The sequence below is a fragment of the Gossypium hirsutum genome, chromosome A06 (assembly GCF_007990345.1).
Source record: "Gossypium hirsutum isolate 1008001.06 chromosome A06, Gossypium_hirsutum_v2.1, whole genome shotgun sequence".
Lineage (NCBI taxonomy): Eukaryota > Viridiplantae > Streptophyta > Magnoliopsida > Malvales > Malvaceae > Gossypium > Gossypium hirsutum.
Genome location: NC_053429.1, coordinates 39,402,686 through 39,424,166, shown reverse-complemented (window position 1 = coordinate 39,424,166; position 21,481 = coordinate 39,402,686). Strand labels below are relative to the sequence as shown.

The following is a 21,481-nucleotide window of genomic DNA, read 5'->3' as shown; positions in this document are numbered from 1 at the left end:
ATTCTTGTGCCACCAAGTCCAGCTCTTGCATCCATCGTATCATCCACTCTAGGTCTGAAATGTTGCTTTCCTATAACTCTCTCCGGGATGTTGATGTTGTTTTCCATTTTAGTGAAGCTCGGACGTCTATATTTTCTTTTTGGTGTTAGTTCCAATCCTAAATTTGCTTTCCTTGAAGCTCTGTATACTGCGTGTATAGTGGATCTTTAATGCCTAACCAGTATTTCTTTCAAGTATTTAGTGTATTTTGGAATTTTCTCTATTAATTCAATAATAAATAAATTAACATTAAACGATTTAAATAAGTTTAGAAAACTTACAAATTATGCTTTATCTCGTCTCTGTTTATCTTTTAACCGTGCGAGAAATGGTATCTTTGTGACGACGGGTTTTGTGTTCTGCTTATCCTCCGGCTTAGCTACTGGCTCGACTACCGTTTCTAGCTCTTGTTCAATATCATCTTGTTGAGGGGTCTCCTCTTGAAGATCATTGGCACCCTCTTCGTCCTCCTTGAAGTTAGATTCTATCAAAATTAGATTCCAAATTATACGTGATAGAATCTTACAGTGTCACGTCATTTTTTTTGTGAATTATATGCGACTAGCACGACTCGAACTCAGGTTACAACTGGTTCAGTGAACATCTTAACTATCAAACCAACACACGAGATTGTAAAATATCACGTCATTAAACTTTCACATTTATCAAGTTCGGATACATAAATGGACATAATTCTCAAATTTAAGTAATGAAGTGGAAAAAATATATATATAAATACCAAAACACGTAAAATTACCAATTCCAAAGGCTAATACTTTAGCCGTTGTTATGGACACTCATCAGCGCAACATCGGACAAAATCGTGAATCATGAACCGTCGAGATCTTAATCAACGTCAACTAATGGTAAAGCCGCTTATGAGCTGAAAAGTGGCAAACGACTATACCCCTAAAGACGATTTCATCACAGCGCGCACACCGAGTCTCTACCAGCTCGATCCCAACGGCAGAGCATTTCACAGTGTTTTAGCTGGAAAAATCAAAAACCCATTTTGAACGCCAACACCACCACCAAGGTTTTCGCTTTGATCCCATCGCCCCCTTTTGCCTCTACTAAACCCCTTATCTCTAATCCTTGCTATTACCAATTTGTTGATTTCATTATGGCTTCCACACTGCTCTCTTTGGCTTCTGCCACTCCCTCTGCTTCACTTTCTTTTCATGAAATTAACAAGGTATTTCTAATCCCTTTCTTTCAATTTCATTTTTTGTTTCTGTTTTAGATACTGATTGATTACTGAGAAAATGGAAATATATGTTTCCCACAGGGAAAATTGAATCGTGGATGCATGAACAAGGAAAAAACCAATCCTTTCATCAAAGCAAAGGTACATTTTTTTACCCCTTTTCCATTTCCATTTAAAGATCAACTCTTTATGTCCAGTGTGGTTATGTAATTGTAATTGTAATTGTAATTATGATTAAGGGGTTATGCTCCAGGTTACTGTACTTTGTGCTCTTTTGAAATTTAGTCCCTTTACTTTTATTTCAATTCAGATTTAAAATTGTAAGTTCATTTGTTGAAACAATTAAAAATTTTCCATTAAATTCAAGTTGATCACAATGTCAAGTTAGTGTTTTTTTTTTTTAATTTCAAAATGTCACTCTTGCAAATTTAACTGAAAACTGAAGTTGGACTTAAATTTTGAAACCTGAAAAGTCGAGGGACTAAATTCCAAATGTACAAAGCATACAGGGACTTGGAGCATAATTCAATTTTTTTTGGCTTCTATGTTTGAATTGTTTTGTTGTTTGCAGTCTTTTGGTCGAGTCTCTATGGTTGTGGCTTCCAATGTGTCTCGTTTCGAGGGTATAACAATGGCTCCCCCTGATCCAATTCTTGGGGTGTCTGAAGCTTTCAAAGCAGACAACCATGAGTTGAAACTCAACCTTGGTGTTGGAGCCTATAGAACTGAAGAGCTACAGCCTTATGTGCTTGATGTGGTTAAAAAGGTAAGTATTTTTTTTCCTAAACTAGTTTATTCATATGAATGATGGCCTGCTCTAGATTCTTCATTGCCATTAGCTTATAATTTTGCTTCGTTTCTTGCTGCAACAACCGAGTATTTGTTTCTTTGACAATTAAGTTGAATTGGCCTGATCTAGGTTCTCCATTGACATAGCTTATCATTTGTTTTATTTTTTGCTCCAAAGACTGATGATTTGTTTCTTTGGGATTTGAACTGAGTTGAAAATATGTTTGTTTCGGTAACTCTCAATTTTCTAGGCGGATAAGCTTCTACTCGAGAAAGGGGAAAACCGAGAGGTAACTTGATTTACTCATTTGAATAGAAAACCTGATGTGACTCTTCTCTTGAGCATACTCTATGGTTTTTCACACGCAGTATCTCCCAATTGAAGGCTTGGCTGCTTTCAATAAAGTGACTGCGGAATTGTTATTTGGAGTTGACAATCCAGTTATAAGGCAACAAAGGGTACGTTAGAGTTCTGGCCATCCCCTAATACCCAAAAAGAACAATCTATTTTAGCTCTCTATGATGAAGTATTATATTTTTTTTCCCAGGTTGCAACAGTTCAAGGGCTTTCGGGAACTGGTTCACTTCGGCTGGCTGCAGCTCTCATAGAACGATATTTTCCCGGGGCAAAAGTTCTAATATCATCTCCTACATGGGGTGAGTATTTTCTCTTCCTTAAATTTAGTTGTCAAATTTGTTCAATGTTATGTATTTTTCATAGTTGGATTGTCTTGCAGGTAACCACAAGAACATTTTCAACGATGCTAGGGTTCCATGGTCAGAATACCGATATTACGACCCAAAAACAGTTGGTTTGGATTTTGAGGGGATGATAGCGGACATCAAGGTCATACTCTGGCTAAAAGTGCTCACTAGAGTACATATCAATGTACAATAAGTCAATTCCTTCTTCTAAGATTTATTCTTCAATTACACATTTCAGGCAGCTCCTGAGGGATCTTTTATTCTTCTTCATGGTTGTGCTCACAACCCAACTGGTATCGATCCAACTCCTGAAGAGTGGAGAGTAATTGCAGATGTCATCCAAGAGAAGAACCATATTCCATTTTTCGATATTGCATACCAGGTATTACTTACCTGAATTAACATCATATAGAATTTTCAAACAAAGGTGACTTAAATAAGAACTTCTCGATTTGCTTTTTTCTAATAGGGGTTTGCAAGTGGAAGCCTGGACACCGATGCAGCTTCTGTGAGGATGTTTGTGGCCCGCGGTATGGAGGTTATTGCTGCTCAATCATACAGTAAAAATCTCGGCCTATATGCAGAAAGGATTGGAGCAATCAATGTTGTTTGTTCATCACCAGAGGCTGCTGCAAGGTGCAATTATATTGTGCTTAATGTTGCACAAATAGAACCATCAAATATCGTGCTTAAGGACCGACTTTTATGTTGTATGTATGTTTCAGGGTAAAGAGCCAACTGAAAAGAATAGCTCGACCAATGTACTCGAATCCTCCTGTTCATGGGGCGAGAATTGTCGCCAACATTGTTGGGGATTCAGCTCTCTTCAAGGAATGGAATGCGGAGATGGAAATGATGGCAGGGAGAATCAAGAATGTGAGACATAAATTATTTGATAGTCTTTCTTCCAAAGATAAAAGTGGGAAGGATTGGTCTTTCGTTCTTAAGCAGATCGGGATGTTTTCGTTCACAGGCTTAAACAAAGCTCAGGTAACGTCCCTTTCCAACCTTTATGTTAATTGGATTCCGACTAAATTTCGAATACTAGTATGTTTCCAACACAGATATACTTAACCGCAAGTGATTGTTCTCGTGACAGTGCGATAATATGACAAACAAGTGGCATGTTTATATGATCAAGGATGGAAGGATATCACTTGCAGGATTATCTTTGGCTAAGTGTGAATATCTAGCTGACGCCATCATTGACTCATACCACAATGTGAGTTAACAAGATAATGAAAAATTTTAGTGAAAAAAACATCATGTAATAATGTGTTTAAACTGAGCATTAAAAGAACTCTTGAATTTAGAGATTTGATGGAGGCTGGCTTTTGCTGCCTCTTTCTTTTAATTTTGCTCAAAGTGGGGGAAATTTGAAGTTCTATTGATTGTATGACAATAAATCATTTATAAAGTAACCGAAAACTTGGGGATTAACTATATCTATATATTTATTTATTTATTTATTTATTTCAAGTATTTTATTGAGTTGATGTTATTACTCATTGGTTAACCGGATACCAATTTAGTTATTAAATTATTAAAATACCTCATTGTGTGCAAATTAAGTTATATTTTTATTATGGTATTATTGTCTTTTTATACTTTGTATAAAATCAATAAAAATTTAATCGTTACAAGATTTGAACCTATCACAATGATTTTAAAAGTTTAACTTTATCATTTTAACAAAAAAATTCATTTGGTTTTTATACAAACCTTTAATTAATAATTAACTAAAATTTTCATTCACATTGTGAGCGAATTATAATTTAATTCTTAATTAATTATTTAAAAATTATATAAAATTTTGAACTCAAATAATAATAATAAAAAAGAGAGTTAAAATTACTAATGAGGCATTGACTCGGTTAGCAAATATGAAGACTCTAGGTCTTGAATATTTAAGTTTGAAACTCAGTATGCACAATTAAAATGTGAGTTCTCAAGTTCCACATAAAACTATTATTATGTGTGATTTTTAGTTTAGTCAGTCTGTGATTTGAATTGGTCTAATTTTTATGTATTTTAATTGTTTTGTGCTTGTAAACTTTAAAGAAATATAGTTAAATTTGATATTTTATATATCATAAAATTGAATTGTTTTAATTTTATTTAAAATAGCTTTTTTTTTTTAAATCAATATCATATTTTAAAGGGACATTTTTATTTTTATTTAACCATATTTTTTCCCAATCGAGATATAAGTGCAATATGTAATGCTAAATTAATTTTAAAAATATTAATATAGTGTTTGAAAAGTCATCTAATAAATGAATTTGGGTGTAATTGGTTGTAAATGTTATTGTAATTGGTGGTTTTCACTTAATTTTGTGTACTTAGAGCATTCCAATTACACTTTCTAATTCTTAGGGGAGAAGTGAGAATTGGAGTACTTATGTAGATAATTACACCCAAATTCAATTTTAAAAATTATTTTTTATACAAGCTTAAGTTATAAAATTTTATATTATAAGTATGAAAATTTATGAGTGTTTGGGATAGTTATGGCGAAAGATTTATTATATTATAAATTGTAAAAAATATATATTATAAAAATAATTTGTGAATTTTATAAAGTTATCAAAAATTTTGTTATAAAAAATAATTTATATATTATAAAAGTGTTATAATATATTTATTTATAAAAAGTTAATGATCAATAAGAATAGGCTTTAACTTATTTATATGTTCATGCTAACATTTGTGTTTTGGGTTGAAAGTTTGAGTTTGATCCCTTGTAACCCCACCCCTAACATTTATTATAAAAAAAATACTTATTCGTAAAAAAAATATTATAATTTATTTTATCATAACTTATTTGCAATGTTGTTGAAATCAAATTAAACCGATCGATTGGATCAAGAACCGATCGAGGTACCGATCTAAAGTGTTGCTTTGAACAGGTTAGATCGGGAACCAATACAACTGGTTGAATCAGCTAAAAAATCAGTTAAGTCAGGATTTTTTTAAAAATTTAAAATTTTTAATTTTTAATAAATTTTAATCAAACTGGTTGGACTGATGAACCAATGACTTGACTGATTTGACTATCGGTTTGGTTTAAAAAATATTGCTTACTCGTAAAAAAAAGAACTTTTTAAAATTATGACAAAAAAATATTATTTATAAGGAGTGCTATAAAAGTTATTGCACACTTTATAAAAAAATTATAAAGATTATATATTATAAATTTTATATCATTTTTACGTAATTTACATATTATAAAAAGGTTATAACCTAACATAAGTTTTTCTACAAATTAAGTTTATATAAATTTTTATGATTAACGATACAAACTATTTGTACTGTAAACCTAAACATAATATTGTAGATGCTAATTGTGTAAATGCAAAAGGTTTTCCTGCATCATATTGTGAGGTATGTTACCATTTGAGAGAATGGAGCTGGACACAAAAATCAGATACTACTCAGAAACTCTTTAATTTAAAACATTCAAGGGTTCATAATGTGGTTCAAAGGATATTTGTTGTTCTAAAAAAAAATTTCTTATATTAACAATATAACTTTTATATAGCATAATAAAAATAAAGTTGAATTGTATTAACATGTTGCATATATTATAACTTCATTCATAGGTAGATTTGGGATAATCCATACTTTGAAGAATATATAGAATAAGGAGATATTTATAATTTAAATAATACAGATTCAGGTGATGAACTCTGTCAAAGACCAACACATGATGAAAATGAGCTTGTGTTAGATATTAAAGAGGTAATAACCCAACAAATATGAAACAGTAGACAATTAGATAAAATCGCATATAATATATTTTTCTTGTTATTTTTATTAGTAATTGTATTATTAACTACTTTTTTAGACTAACATAAAACATATAATGATTTGATTTAAATTTTGTTACTTGTTTAGATTTTTTTTATCATGCTAATAATCTTTTATAATAATTAATATTTTAAAAATATAAATTATGTAATTGTATAATTACAATTTGTACTACCAAACATGACATAAGAAATTACAATGTAATTACACTCTTTAACTAAACAGGTCTAGAAAATTACAATTCTTTGTAATTACAAGAGAGTGTAATTATTACCCTAATAATTATACTTTCATTTAATTAATATGTGATATTCAAACAGACTCTAAAAAAAATAAAGCCAAGTACTATTGAAGGGCGGAGGAAAAGAAAATAGTATTAATAAATAGATGAAAAATCATACTTAAATTTATTGGTATTGTTGACCATCTAGATCTCTAATTTTATTGAGAGTTTAAAGAGGTTCACAAAATGATTTTTTTCAAAAGTATAAGTATATGAATAGATGACAAGTTTATAAAGTCTAAGTGTCTTATAGTGTTTGAGAAGATAAAGTCGCAACAAATTAAAGAGTTTGCACATAGTAATGCCAAGTGTCTTGTAGTGCTTGAGAAAATAAAGTTACGATAAACTAAAGAATTTGCACATGGTAAAACTCGAAGCAAGGTACCATTTGAGCCACCATACTCCTCCATTAATGACTTATAAGCTTAAGTCAAAGTTTCAAGCCTTGCAATGGTTTTCATCTTCGCAAACATTGTGAAATACACTCATTTTATGAACTCGCAACTTATTTAAGTATTTATTCTCCTAATAAAATCAATAAATAAAATTTTGAGGCTAAAACAAAAGACAAATAACTCGATAAACACAATAAAAATAATCCTTGGTAAACATTTGTGAATGGATTTAGTCATCCTTCACTGGGTATATTAGATTATGCGTAGAAGATCTGAGTCTGAGTGACACAATCATAAAATATGGGAGAATTTTCAAATTCACAATTCACAATTCACTTAACACCTTAGAAAGTTGTTGGATGTGAGATTTGCACATAATTTGTAGACCAAGACAAAAAGTTGCTACCGTTGACAATAATTTGAGTTATCTCTCACTGCTTTTTGATTCTATGCCATAAACGAGGAAGGATTTTGTCAAGCCTCGACCCCATTTCTAGGGTTGGAAAAATAAATCAAAACAAACAAACAAACTTTCATCTAAATTCTAAGCCTATTTTTAAAATCAGTAACAATGATTACAACCATTGACAAAAAATCGAATTTAAAAAATTCATAGTTTTTAGAATTAAGAAGTTTATTATTTAGCCAAAATCTCATAAAAGTAACCTTTAACATGAACATGAAAAGTTTTCATGTAAGCTAGTAGTGTAATAGCAAAAGAGCTCAGTTTGAAAGAATTTTTTATTAAAATTAAATTTTAGATTCCATCTCTAAACACTCCCCTATTCTCCTTATGAAACAAAATATGAAAATGAAAAGTTTGCCCATTGCTTTGGAACTTAATGATTAATAATGAAGGCGAATCTAGGGGTACTCAGCGCCCTGACTTTAAAAAAAATAGAAAATTTGTTATTTAGTCCCTCATAAATGTTATAATCATAAGCTAATATATGGTAAAATTAGACTTTTAACTTTTTTAAAAATGAAAAAAAAAATGTTTAATTCCTTCAAAAATGATGAAATTATAAATTATAATTTAACTTCAAAAAAATATATATTTTAATTGCGGTCTATTCTAAAAAATTTTGACTTTGCCTCTGAAATTATCTTAGGCTTAAAACTATAGATTCTATGTTCTTTGGCATAATATTCAGGATTAATTGTATTATACATCCACAAACTATAATTCAAACTTAAATTAGTTTCCAAACTTTAAAATGTTTTAATTGAGTCATCAATATATCATATCTCGTATCAATCAAGTCATTTCGTTAACATTGTTGTAATCTTGAATTTTAAATATTAACTCAAACTTGATGCAAAACATATTTAAAATATGTGGATCAAAATTTAAACATCTATAGATTTGTTGCATAAACATCTTAAATATGATGTTTTAGAAAAAACACACACATACGATTTTTATTTTCTTTTAACACATCATATCTAAGATGCCACATAGTATTTAAAATTTGACTCATTGTTTTAAATATATTCTACATCAGATCCAATTAAAATAATTTTCTTTTCATACATTATTTGATAGAGTTGAAAAAAAAATAAAATTTTTGATAAATGAATAATTTTGAACTAACGAGCACCATTTTCTCATTTTCTCTCGTCTTATCATCCCAATTTGAAATGATTAGTTTTTATATAGAAAAAGATTATCTCTCCAATTTTCTTTATCACTTTTTTCCCTGTTAAACACATCTAAAATTTATTTTTCCCACTTTTTCACTCTCTACTTTCGTCCTTCCACTTTTTTACTCGACCAAACACACTCTTAACACTTGAACTTATAACTAAACCGATTAAAGGACTTGATAAATATTATATTAATACTTTGACAATTAAATTAAAAAAGTTATAAAATTTTGGACAGAAAAATTCCCTTTTTCTCTTTAAAATAATTTAATGATCATATTTTTTCAAATAAAGTAGAGTTAAATTTTTTTAACTTAAATCTTAATTTTTTATTTCACATTAGTTTTGAAACTTGACAAATTTTTTTTAATTTGATCCTAAACTTATATTTCATTAAGGTGTGAAGACGTTACATATGCCAGTATACACGTTACGTACCAATTATCCTAATTCATTTTATTCGATAATGCACTTCGATGGCAATTTGGTGTGCTGGTTGGACGATCCGAGTATCTGTCAGAGTCTGAGTCAAGTTAATAAGGGTGATAAATCGTAAATTTAATAAATGATTTGCATATGTACTTAAGATATCATTGAGCTAAATAGATATATAAGTGGTTTGAGATAAAAAGGAAATATATTAATGATTATGAAAACCAATTGGAATCATGCCCTAGGAACCGAAACAATCATAAATGAGTAGTCAGACCTTAGAAACGAATTCAAGTATGTGATTGGCTCAAATCTTTAAATATGTAGTAAGAATTATGAATGACTACATAGTTTAAGGCTAATACTGTATTGTATAATATGTATAGATGACTATTGTTATATAAATAGAATTGAACATATATGTGGTACAATTCGGTGAAATTGTTAGTACTTGTTGTGAACTTGTAGTACGTTTGGATTGATGACATGAGGATTATAGTTGGTATATATATTGATTAGGTATCATTTGCAAGTTGCATGTTTAAATTGGAGTATAATGTTAAGTCTTATGTTGTATATACTTAAATTGTAAGTGTATCACTGAGTCTTATTGCTCAACGTACGATTTTTTTTCTCGTGCACAGGTTTAGGTGTTAATTTCTCAAATCCTTAGGATTTGAAGTCAGCATCTAGACTATTTTTTCCAACCCAACAAAGTTTGTATAAAGTGGTTCATTTTAGTCTTTTGGTATGTACCTAGGGACTTTTGGCTAAATGTCTTAAATGTTTTAGTTGTATATGATATCATCTATTGCTAATGATTTGAAATTGTGTTTGGATGTGTTCAATTAGTTGGTTTGGTGTCTTATGATAAATGGTTATGAAACTAATTGAATGTTTGGTTAGCTTGGAGTATGTAAGTTGAAATTGGTTTGGATGATTATTTTTTTTGGTATTTTATCACTTGGAATTATTGATACGCTGTGAATTGGTTGTCCGGAATTGTATAAATGAAAATTTAGGTCTTTTTACCTTAAGCAGGCTGAATTTTGATAGTAACAAATTGTCACGTCGTGACGACAAACTACTGGCATCGTGACAACGAACATAGCAAGATTCTCGCGGCGACGTTGTTGCTTCAAGGTCACACGAGCCTAGTCAGGGATTCACGTTGCGACAAGGAAACTCCAAAGTCACAACGTCGACTTGAAACTTTTTATTCTTTACAGTTTGATCCCTTTTCGATCCCGAGTTAATAAAAGAGTTTTCGTAAGCTCGTATAATACTTAGAAATGATTATATATTGTTTAATACCCTTGTTTTACTTGTAATTGAATGTATATTAATGTTGAATTGAATATTCTAGATTGCAGTTCCTTCGGCAACAAATGTGACACCTTGTAGCTCGAATCTAGCGATCAAGTCAGGTCCGGGGGTGCTACATTGATAGTTCTTACATTTAATAGTTCTTGTATTTAAAGAAGAAAGAGCAAAAAGAAATAGAGAGACATTTACATTAATTTTCATTGTCATACTTTTTAGTATTACATTGCAAACCATAAAATAAAAAAATATTTTAAAACATTTAATTAATTTAATTTAAAGAAAAAATAAAAATAACTCATAAATTTAAATTCATTAAATAAAAAACTATAAAATATTAATATTACTATAAAAAATGTAAATGAATTTAAGAAATAATGTAAAATCATTCTAAACAAAAGAATTGTCCACTTTTGGAGAAGTTCTATAATTTATAATTTATAGTAGAGAAAAATTAACTCTAGAAAAAACTTACCTCTTCAATTCATTTGCATTTTAATTTGTATTTTGTTACATAAATTTCTTATTTAACTAATACAAACTTTTCAATATATATAATCAATTCAATAAAAGAAATGTAATGACTCGACTTTTCTATAAACTAAGTCTGTAAGGATGAAATATAAAGATGAATGAAGTTAATCAGAAAATATATTGAAAATTGATTAAGTAATTTAATCGAGAAAATAATTAATTAAAATTCAATTGCTATGGAGTTTTAATTTAGAAAATGATTGGGTACCTAGATAACAATTATCCAAAGGATCAAAATTGTTATGAAACTATTGTTCCTTTAAAGTTAGTTGAAAATGATGATAAATGACACGTAGTTTTAATTTATATTAAAAAATACATAAAAAAGTAATTAATAATGGTTAATTAAGTTAATTAAACTTTTAATCCTAGTATAAATGTTAAGATAGTGAGAAGAAAGATGAGTCATCATCTTCTTCATTCATACTTTGGTCGTCCAACTTAAAGAAAAGAAGAAGAAAACTTGTTCTTTCCATTTTCAATTCGATCGACACTGTACCAAAGTAACCAAGCCTTTTTCCTTTATTTTTTATAGATTCTTGATCATGTGAGTTTAATCTAGCTAGCTCGTATGTTAATTTGATCAATTGTTAAATGTTTAATGTAACACCCCAAACTCGGCCTAGACGTTATGGTCGAATTCAAAAGTGTCACAAGCTAGGGGTTTTGAAAACAGAGTTGACTCATCAAAACATTCATGTCTTTACTTAAAAACATCATCTAATTAATCCATTTGCCAAAACTTATTGTAGCAGAAGCCTTAAACAGTTGTATTTTGAAAATGCAGTCGTATTTAAAAAAATCCATTGTTTACGTATAAATTGTATTTTTTGGCGAAAAGCATGCATTAACAACGTATAAATCCAAAACCAATAGTTATAAAACCATAAAGTCCAGAGAGTCCCAAAATTACAAACTCTCAAATATAATCCAAAAATCATAAATTAACCATAATTAATTAAGTTTTAATAGTTTACGGTCGAGTGGTCACCATGAGTCCCTGCCGTACCGATCCACTTAAGTCTGTGGATTACCTGAAAGAATAGACAAACAGATGTGAGTTTACTAAACTCAGTGTATAACCCAATAGAATTAAGCATGCAGTCAAACAGCGTCATATACACAATAAAAAACAGATATAGACTCATTTTCAGATTCAGATTCAGATTCAGATATCAATTTCAGATTAAGATGGCAAATATGCCAAGATTCGACCCCTATCCTCTACACACCAACTTCGTCCATCCCATCATACCATGTGGGGTTAAAAACACCCACCTATCCCTATACACCACATTGTGCCATTAAGACACATAACAGATAACATGCAGCCATGCTGCCAGAATATAGGCGATATACGCTGAATAGAGCACTTTCTCCATACATATACAAATCCCACCCCAATAGCAGATGCATAAATCAGATATAGATATAACAGATTTAACATGCTCAACATGCATATATACAGATATCAGTCTATCAAAATATCATAACATACAAATTAGGGTTTAATTAGCCCTTACCGACCTCACAGTAGGCCCACAGTCGATCGGAGCGACCCGTGCGACACTAAGAAAAATTTTAGAATTATAGGCCCACATGCTCGTGTGGGCCCACACGCCTAGATTGGCCTTTGCTCATGTGGCCCGCACAGCCTGGCCCAAAGTCCACACCCCCGTGCGGCCCACACGCCCAATTGGTCATGCCCGTGTGACCCAAACAGCCACACTCAAGCCACCACACAGCCGTGTGCTGCGCACGGCCATGCCTTCGTCAACCACACGACCGTGTCTTGCACACGGCCATCCACGCGGGCGACCACATGCCCATGTGGTGTCAACAGATTAATTTTTTGACTTTTTTCGAAGCCTCATTTTATGCGTTTGGGTACTCACCTGGTATCATTTTAATGCAAAAACCCTCCCGGGACCACCAGAACTTATATTCGACACACAAAAGCTCAGAATCAGACTTAATCCACCATTAAATCAAAACTACGAAATTGACAACAATTCCAATCAAACAACAAATACTTACCCCTACACTCCGAACGATTGACGACGATTCCATAAGAGTAGGGTCGCGATCTTCCCGATTCACTGCTACCAGAACAACAGTACAACTGCAACCAACTTTTTGGAAAACAAAAGTTACAGAATGACAAAGCCTTATTTACTAGAAACGTGTAACGAAACCCAAAATAATGAGAACAAGGGTATGACGACAGATAGCAAGGAAGACAGAATCGAATGGGGGAATCAAAAGAAAAGAAAAAAACAGCAGAGTTGAAGAAGACAGAGTGAAAATAACATTAGTTCTTTTTCCATGGAAGAGAGAATTTTGAAAAAAAATGGTAGAAATTAAAATATCCACACTCCCATAATTTTCTCCTATTATCTCCCAAACTTCTCAGACTTTCAACTCAATTGAAACACTATCAGTCAACCGAGAAAAAAATATAACATTCAAGCTTGCGTAGAGATTCAAACATAGAACCCCCAATATATTAACTCATTTACCACTCGAACTAACAAGCTTATTCTGATATGATTTTATAGGCAATTTAATATAAGCCCACCGAACAATGATAAGGCTTGGATCCAAAAATAATAAAAATTGGCAGAAGTGGAACTTGAACCCAAGACCTCATATACACACCCAAAACACTTAACCACTGAAGCAGATACACAGTTGTCAGATTTTACAGAAACAAGGATACATTATTCATGGTGTTACAACTCTACCCCTTAAAAGAAATTTCGACCTCAAAATTTACCTAATCAGAACAGATGAGGATACTGCTAATGCATCAGGTCCTCAGGTTCCCATATGGCCTCCTCAGCATCATGATTCCGCCATAGAACCTTCACCAAAGGGATGGACTTCCTCCTCAGAACCTTAACGTCTCGATCCAGAATCTGAACCGAATCCTTCTCAAAAGTCAAGTTCGGTCTAACCTCGATCTCCTCAACGGAGACTACATGAGATGGATCAGACCTATATCGCCTCAACATTGAGACGTAAAACACATCGTGGATACGGTCTAACTCTAGAGGTAGCTCCAACTGATAAATGACTGATCCCATACACTTTAGAATCCAATATGACCCAATGAACCTAGGGCTCAACTTGCCCTTGCAGCCTTTCTTCTATGGAGAAACCTTAAGAAACACAAAGTCCCCTACAGAGTACTCGATATTGCGCCTCTTCAGATCTACATAAGATTTCTATCTATCAGAGGCTGCATTCAAATGATCTCGAATCAGTCTAATATTATCTTCAGTCTCAGAAACCAACTTAGGACCCAAAACCCGACATTCACCCAACTCAGTCCAACACAGCGGAGTACGACACTTACGACCATATAACGCCTCGTAAGGTGCCATCTGAATGCTAGACTGAAAACTATTGTTGTAAGTGAACTCAGCTAGTGGCAGATAATCCTCTCAACTACCTCAGAAATCAATCACGCAACTCTGAAACATGTCCTTTAGTACCTGAATCACCCTCTCAGATTAACCATTGGTCTGAGGATGGAACACAGTACTGAAGTCCAACCTTGAACCCAAAGCCTCATGCAACTTCTTCCAGAATCGAGAAGTGAAACAAGAATCTCTATCAGAAATAATAGAAATAGGAACCCCATGTAGTCTCACAAACTCAGAGATATAGAGCTTCACTAACTTCTGCAGAGAATAGTCCGTCCGAATCTAAAAAAAGTGAGCAATCTTGGTCAATCGATCCACGATGACCCAAACAGAATCCTTCTTAGTGGGTGTCAAAGGTAACCCACTAATGAAGTCATTGTCACACGTTCCCATTTCCATAAGGGAATCTTAATTGGCTACAACAAACCCGAAGGCAACTGGTGCTCAGCCTTAACTTACTGGCACGTCAGACATCAAGTCACAAATTCTGTAACCTCACGCTTCAAATCTGGCCACCGGTACAAATCACGAAGATTGCGATACATCTTATTACCACCGGGATGCTTAGTACAAGGGATATTATGCGCCTCCCTTAGAATTGACTACCTTAAATCAGTATCATTCAGCATACAGATTTACCTCAAAAACATAAAAGACCATTATCATTCAGCCTAAAATCTGAAGTACTACCACTCTCAATCTGATAAAATCGTAAACTCAAAGACTCATCCCCCAACTGCTTGTCTTGAATCTGACCAATCCAAGTCAGCTTAACTTGAAACTCAACTAACAGACTCCCATCATTGAACAGACTAAGATGAGCGAACATCGCTCTTAGATCTATTTTCGCTCTACGACTAAAAGTATAAGCCATACATTTACCTTACTAGGATGATATTCAGTCGTGCAATTATAATATTTGAGCAACTCAATCCATCGATGCTGTCTAAGATTTAACTCATTCTGTGTAAGGAGATACTTGAAGCTCTTATGATCAGTGTAGATAATATACCTCTCACCATACAGATAGTGCCTTCAGATTTTCAACGCAAAGACCATAGCAGCCAATTCAAGATCATGCGTTGGATAGTTCCATTCGTGTGTCTTAAGCTGACGGGATGTATAAGCCACAACCTTTCCATCTTGCATCAATACATATCCCAAACAACATGCGATGCATCATTGTAGACCATAAAATCTTTACCAGATTCAGGCTATATCAGAATAGGAGCCTGAGTTAGAACAGTCATGAGCTTCTCGAAGCTCAATTATTGCGCATCAGTTCAGACAAATAGAACACCATTACGCAGAAGCTTAGTCAAAGGAGCTACAATCAGAGAGAACCCTTCGACAAACCACCGATAATATCCCGCCAAACCTAGAAAGCTACAGATCTCAAATACATTTTTAGGCTATTTTTAATCTAGCACAGCCTATATCTTTCTTGGATCAACACAGATCCCCTCAGTAGAAACCACATGCCCCAGAAAAGTTGTTTCTCATATTGAATCTGAAGTACTACCCTAAGATACTCATCATGTTCAACCTCGGTCTTCGAGTATACTAGAATATCATTAATAAAGATCACAATAAATTGATCCAAATAAGGCTGAAACACTCGATTCATCAAGTCCATGAATGCTGTCGGAGCATTCGTCAGACCAAAAAGCGTCACTAGGAACTCGTAATGTTCATAACGAGTCCTAAATGTAGTCTTATGAACATCCATCTTCTTAACCCTCAGTTGATGATAATCAAAATGAAGATCAATCTTTAAAAACACCGAAACCCTTCAAAACTGATCAAACAAGTCAACGATCCTCGGAAGTGGATACTTATTCTTCACAATCAACCTGTTCAACTACCGATAATCGATGCACATCCTCATGGTCTCATTCTTTTTCTTAACAAACAGAACTAGTGCTCCCCACGGAGACATACTAGGACGGATGGAACCACGATCCAAAAGTTCTTGTAGTTAAGCCTTAAGCTCCGTAAACTCCTTTGGTGCCATACGATATTGAGCGATAAACATCAGAGCTGTACTCGATAGAAGCTAAATTCCAAACTCAACTTCCTGATTCGGAGGTAAACCCGGTAATTCTTTAGGAAAGACATCCGAAAAGTCCCTCACTGCTCTGATATCCCCAGCAGAAAAGTCTTTAGCTATAGAATCATTGACGTAAGCCATATACGCCTCACATCCTTTCCGAACCAATTTCTCTACCACCAGCGCGGAGATCATATTGGACAGATAATCTCAGTGCTCACCGATCAGAACAACCTCATTACCATCCCTAGTTCTCAGAACAACCCTCTTAGTCGCGCAATCCAAACTAACCCGATGCTTCACCAACCAATCCATACCTAGGATCAATTCAAATTCCCCAAATGGAAGGTCTATCGGGTCTGCCAGAAATACCGCCTCTTGCACCTCTAAGGTAACGTCCCTATAAAGTTTACTAACATGAACAGACTACCCCAACGAACTCAGTACAGTAACCTCACTAATAGTGCTCTCAACAGAAATCCCCAAGGTTTCAAATACAATTCTAGCTACATAGGAGTGTGTAGAACCTATGTCTATCAGAGTAGTATAAGACACATCAAATATAAGGAATGTAATGACCCAAAATTCACGGGCATAAAAAAAGTATATTATTGGGCCTCTGTCTTAACAAAATGGGTTCGTAAATAATTATTATAAATATTTATGAGTCTAGTGGTGTGTTTAATTAGGTTTTAATTAAGTGAATTTAGCTTAATTTAGAGTAATTAGGAAAAAGGACTAAATTGAATAAAGGGTAAAAGTTTAATAATAGATTAAAAGAAAATAATGAGGACCAAAATGGCAATTAAGTCATTAAAGAGGAATGAGACGACATATAAGTAATAAAAATCCAAGATTTTATGTATTAGCATATCTTGTTATATTATTGTTATTAAATTGAATTATATTATTATTAATATTATTATGAAATAAAATATGATTTTGACAAATGGATGGTGATAAAAATATACAAATGTAATAATAATATATATACAATTGTAACATATTTATTTAATTACTTTTTATTAAAGTAAATAGATATTTATTATTATTTATAATTATTTAAATAGGTATTTATTATAATTATATAATATTATAAGATTTTTTTATATGACAAATAAATTAAATGCTAACAAGTGTAAGGTGATGATGAATCCAAGTGTACTGAATAAAATATATACATTTGTAATTTATATTTGTATTTACTTAATATCAAAGTAAATAGATATTTATTATTTTTATTAAATTAAAAAGATAGTTATTAATTAAATAATTATTTATAAGATTTTTATGAAATAATTAGATAAAATCATGACAAATGTGTGGTGTTGATCATGTACAAATGTAGAAAAGTAAATGTATACATTTCTATTATATTATTAATTATATGATAGATATTTATAGTAATTAAATTATAATATATTAAGTTAATAAAATAAATAAAACAAATGAAATAATAAAAGAATAAAAAGAAAGACAAAAGAAACAAAAGGGTAAAAGAACAGAAGCTTTCGAAATAGGGTAGGGAAAGAAGAAAGAAAGAACAAAAAGAAAGAAAAAGGGGTAATAGGGAATTTGAAGCTTGGAGTTTAATTGGTAAGATTAATTAAGTATTTTTCTCTTAATTTTTATGTTTTAGAAGTCTTAAAACAAGATTTTGATAAAATTAAGTTGATAGTTTAGAAGTTTATAGGTTTTCAAGTATAATATATGTTGGAAAAAAAGATGAATTAGGGATTTAATTGAAAGAATTTCAAGTTAGAATTAATAAAGGGATTAAATTGTGAAGTAAGCTATAAGTTTTATGTTGTAGGTACTAAATTGAGGAAAAATTGAAATTAGTGAAATATGCTAAAAATTTAGTAGTTAAAATTGAGTTTGAATGAAATTTGAATAGAAATAGAGTGTGAATTAAATTTGAAAAGTAGATAAATCTAGTTAGGACTAAATTGGAACTAAAATATAAATTGGATAGAAATTCAATTATTATTATAAATTAATGTTATAATTAATGGTATAATTATTTTAATTTCCGTAGCCAACGTAATACCGTAGACCTTGACAAAGAAAGGAAAGGAGAAGGTTGACGAAGAGTAATTCGAGAATTACGGTTTGTATTTCTATAAACCGAACTTAACATTTAAATTGTTGTTTTCATTATTATATGTGTATGGAAAGATAATAAGGTAAGTATTAGTGTTTTGATATTGAATTGAATATAAGTGAATATGTAATTATTGTGAAATGGATATTGAAATGATTAATTACTATGAATTGAGAAATGAATTGAATACCCTATTAATTGTATCGGGCTGAGTCGGATATAGTTGGCATGCTATAGGATTGGAAGTGTTCAAAGATACTTCGACCTTGAGTCGATGAGACACTATAAGTGTCGTATTGTTACTTCAACTTCGAGTCGATGAGGCACCTTGTGTGTCGTACTGTTACTGTTACTTCAGTTTAATCCGATGAGGTACTAAGTACCGTATTACTACTGTTTACTTCAGCAAAACCGATAAGGCATAATGTGCCGTACTGGTGTGTTGGTTGGATCCGTGTATCCGTCTAAGTCCGGGTTATTTTAATAGGGGTAACTATTGCACTGAATAACTGCATGACTATTTTACTGGACTGAATAACTGATTGTTATTGAAAAATAATGATTGATACTAAGTTTGAAATAAAATAGAGCACTGGATTGAAAGGTGAATATTTGAATAGTTATTGAATTTGAGTAGTGTTATATATGTATTTTATAATTATTTAAGTATTGGTTTATAGAGATACCACTAACTGCATATTAAGCGTACAGTTTGTTTCCATGCATAGGTTAAGTACAAAAGTGACTAACGACTTAGCATCCAAGCCAATCCCGAACTCAAATACGTGGTTATGTACTTTTCTATTTTGAAAATGGCATGTACCTAGGTTGTAATCTGTTTTTATTTTGATACATAAATATTAATGATAAATGATGGTAATGGTTGTTCCATACAATTACATATGTCTTAAACATAGTCTATATCATAGTTTTGGGCAATTTTGTTGAATGATAATTTAAATGAATCAATTGGACATCTTATGTTTGATTGTTATAAACATAAAAATGTTAGAACTTTATATTATTATTAGTTTGTTATAATTAGAAATGTAAAAATTCATGAATTGATTTGTTTGGATTGGTCTCGACTTGAATTTGCAGGGAAGTTTAGATATTTATAAAGGGGTTATATTGAGTTCGCACAAAAAAAAAATTTCAGAGTACCCGAACAAGTCCTAATTCAATTCTATTGTGTGATTTGGACCACGAGGGTCCATTATAGGGAATTTATAATTAAATCAAGTTACGTATGTCATTTATTTTGGATTAATTTTAAATTGTCTGATAGGTTCGGTAAATCTCTGTAACCCAGTTTTGGCGACGGTTTAGGGTTAGGGGGTGTTAATTTTAATGGTATTAGAGCTATTCAGGTTTAGTCGATTTTAGGAATAAATTGAGTATAGAAATGAGTCTAGAGGTACATGCCATAATTGAGTTAAATTTGAGTCAGGATTGGATCCTAATATATATATACTGAATTATTACTTCTGTTTTATAGTTAAAGGTGCCTGGTGAAAATATCGAAGTTACTGATCGAGAAATGTATAATGCAGATGATGAATCATATGATATGAATGAATCAGAGTCTGCAATGCCAAGTGTAAACCCGATAGGTAATCAACCCTCAAATGTTGAAAGGGGTAATACTAGAGAAATAGATAATTCAGAAATACTCAGAGTGATCGCCGATGCCCTTCAAAGAGCAATAGGAACTATACTTGTTATGGCCCCTACTCCTACTACCCGACGAGCTCTGATTAAAGAGTTGTAGAAGTATGGTGCTACCGACTTTCTGGGTTTGAAGGGAGTTGACGTCTCCGTTACTGAAAATTAGATAGAAACTACAAAGAGAATTCTGAAGCATCTTGAATGTACCCCACAGGAAAGCTTATTATGTGTCATTTCTTTGCTACAATGAGAAGCGTATGTATGGTGGGAATCGGTAACTCAACATGTATCAGAGGAACAAATAAGTTGGGAATTCTTTCTAAAAGAATTTCAAAAGAAATATTTGGGAGAATTATATGTGGAAAATAAGAAACAGGAGTTCCTAATGCTGAAACAAGGTGAGATGTCCGTAGCGGATTATGAACGAGAATTTTTAAGACTGAGTAGATATGCAACTAAATTTGTAATGACTAAAGCTGACAGATGTAAACGATTTCTATGAGGATTGCATGATAAATTACGACTACAATTGGTGTCTCTTCGAATTACTGAATTTACAAATTTAATTGAGAGAGCCAAAATGGTTGAACAAGTGTTGGGATTAGATAAAAAGCCTGAAACTTTCGTTCACTTGGAAAGCGTCCTGGAACTACAAGCTCTAATCCACAACCTAAGAGATCAAAAGAATTTCGAGGCAGTTGAAGAATTGGTTCTAGATCAGATAGAAGTGATAGAAATCATGGTAGGCAGATAACAGTTTCCACTAGTAGCATCAGACGGCCAACTCGAACTACTGAAATTCCAGAATGTCAATGCTATGGAAATAAACATCGGGAAGAACGTTGGAAATTAACTAGAGGTTGTTTCCGTTGTGGATCCAGTGATCATTTTGTCAAAGACTGCCCAAGGATTAAAAGTATAGCACCAGAAGTACCACAGAGATCTGAATTTGCTTCCAGAGGTCGAGGGTCAGACAGAGGTGGCTCAATTAGTAGAGGAGGCGCTAGAAGAATAAGTGAAGTTGCCACTCAACAATCGAAAGCTAGAGCCCCATCCAAGCATATGTT

General features: G+C 32.2%; 1 protein-coding gene across 1 annotated transcript; it reads left to right on the top strand.

Annotated features, from left to right (window-relative positions):
- Nucleotides 1–797: 797 nt before the first annotated feature.
- Nucleotides 798–4,180, top strand: LOC107962919 (aspartate aminotransferase, chloroplastic). Its single transcript, XM_016899484.2, has 11 exons — nt 798–1,234; nt 1,328–1,387; nt 1,818–2,012; nt 2,287–2,325; nt 2,405–2,494; nt 2,584–2,692; nt 2,773–2,882; nt 2,979–3,122; nt 3,210–3,376; nt 3,466–3,730; nt 3,840–4,180. Exons 1-11 carry the CDS (start codon nt 1,163–1,165, stop codon nt 3,969–3,971), a joined length of 1,383 nt encoding a protein of 460 aa, XP_016754973.1. The 5' UTR covers nt 798–1,162; the 3' UTR covers nt 3,972–4,180.
- Nucleotides 4,181–21,481: the final 17,301 nt, after the last annotated feature.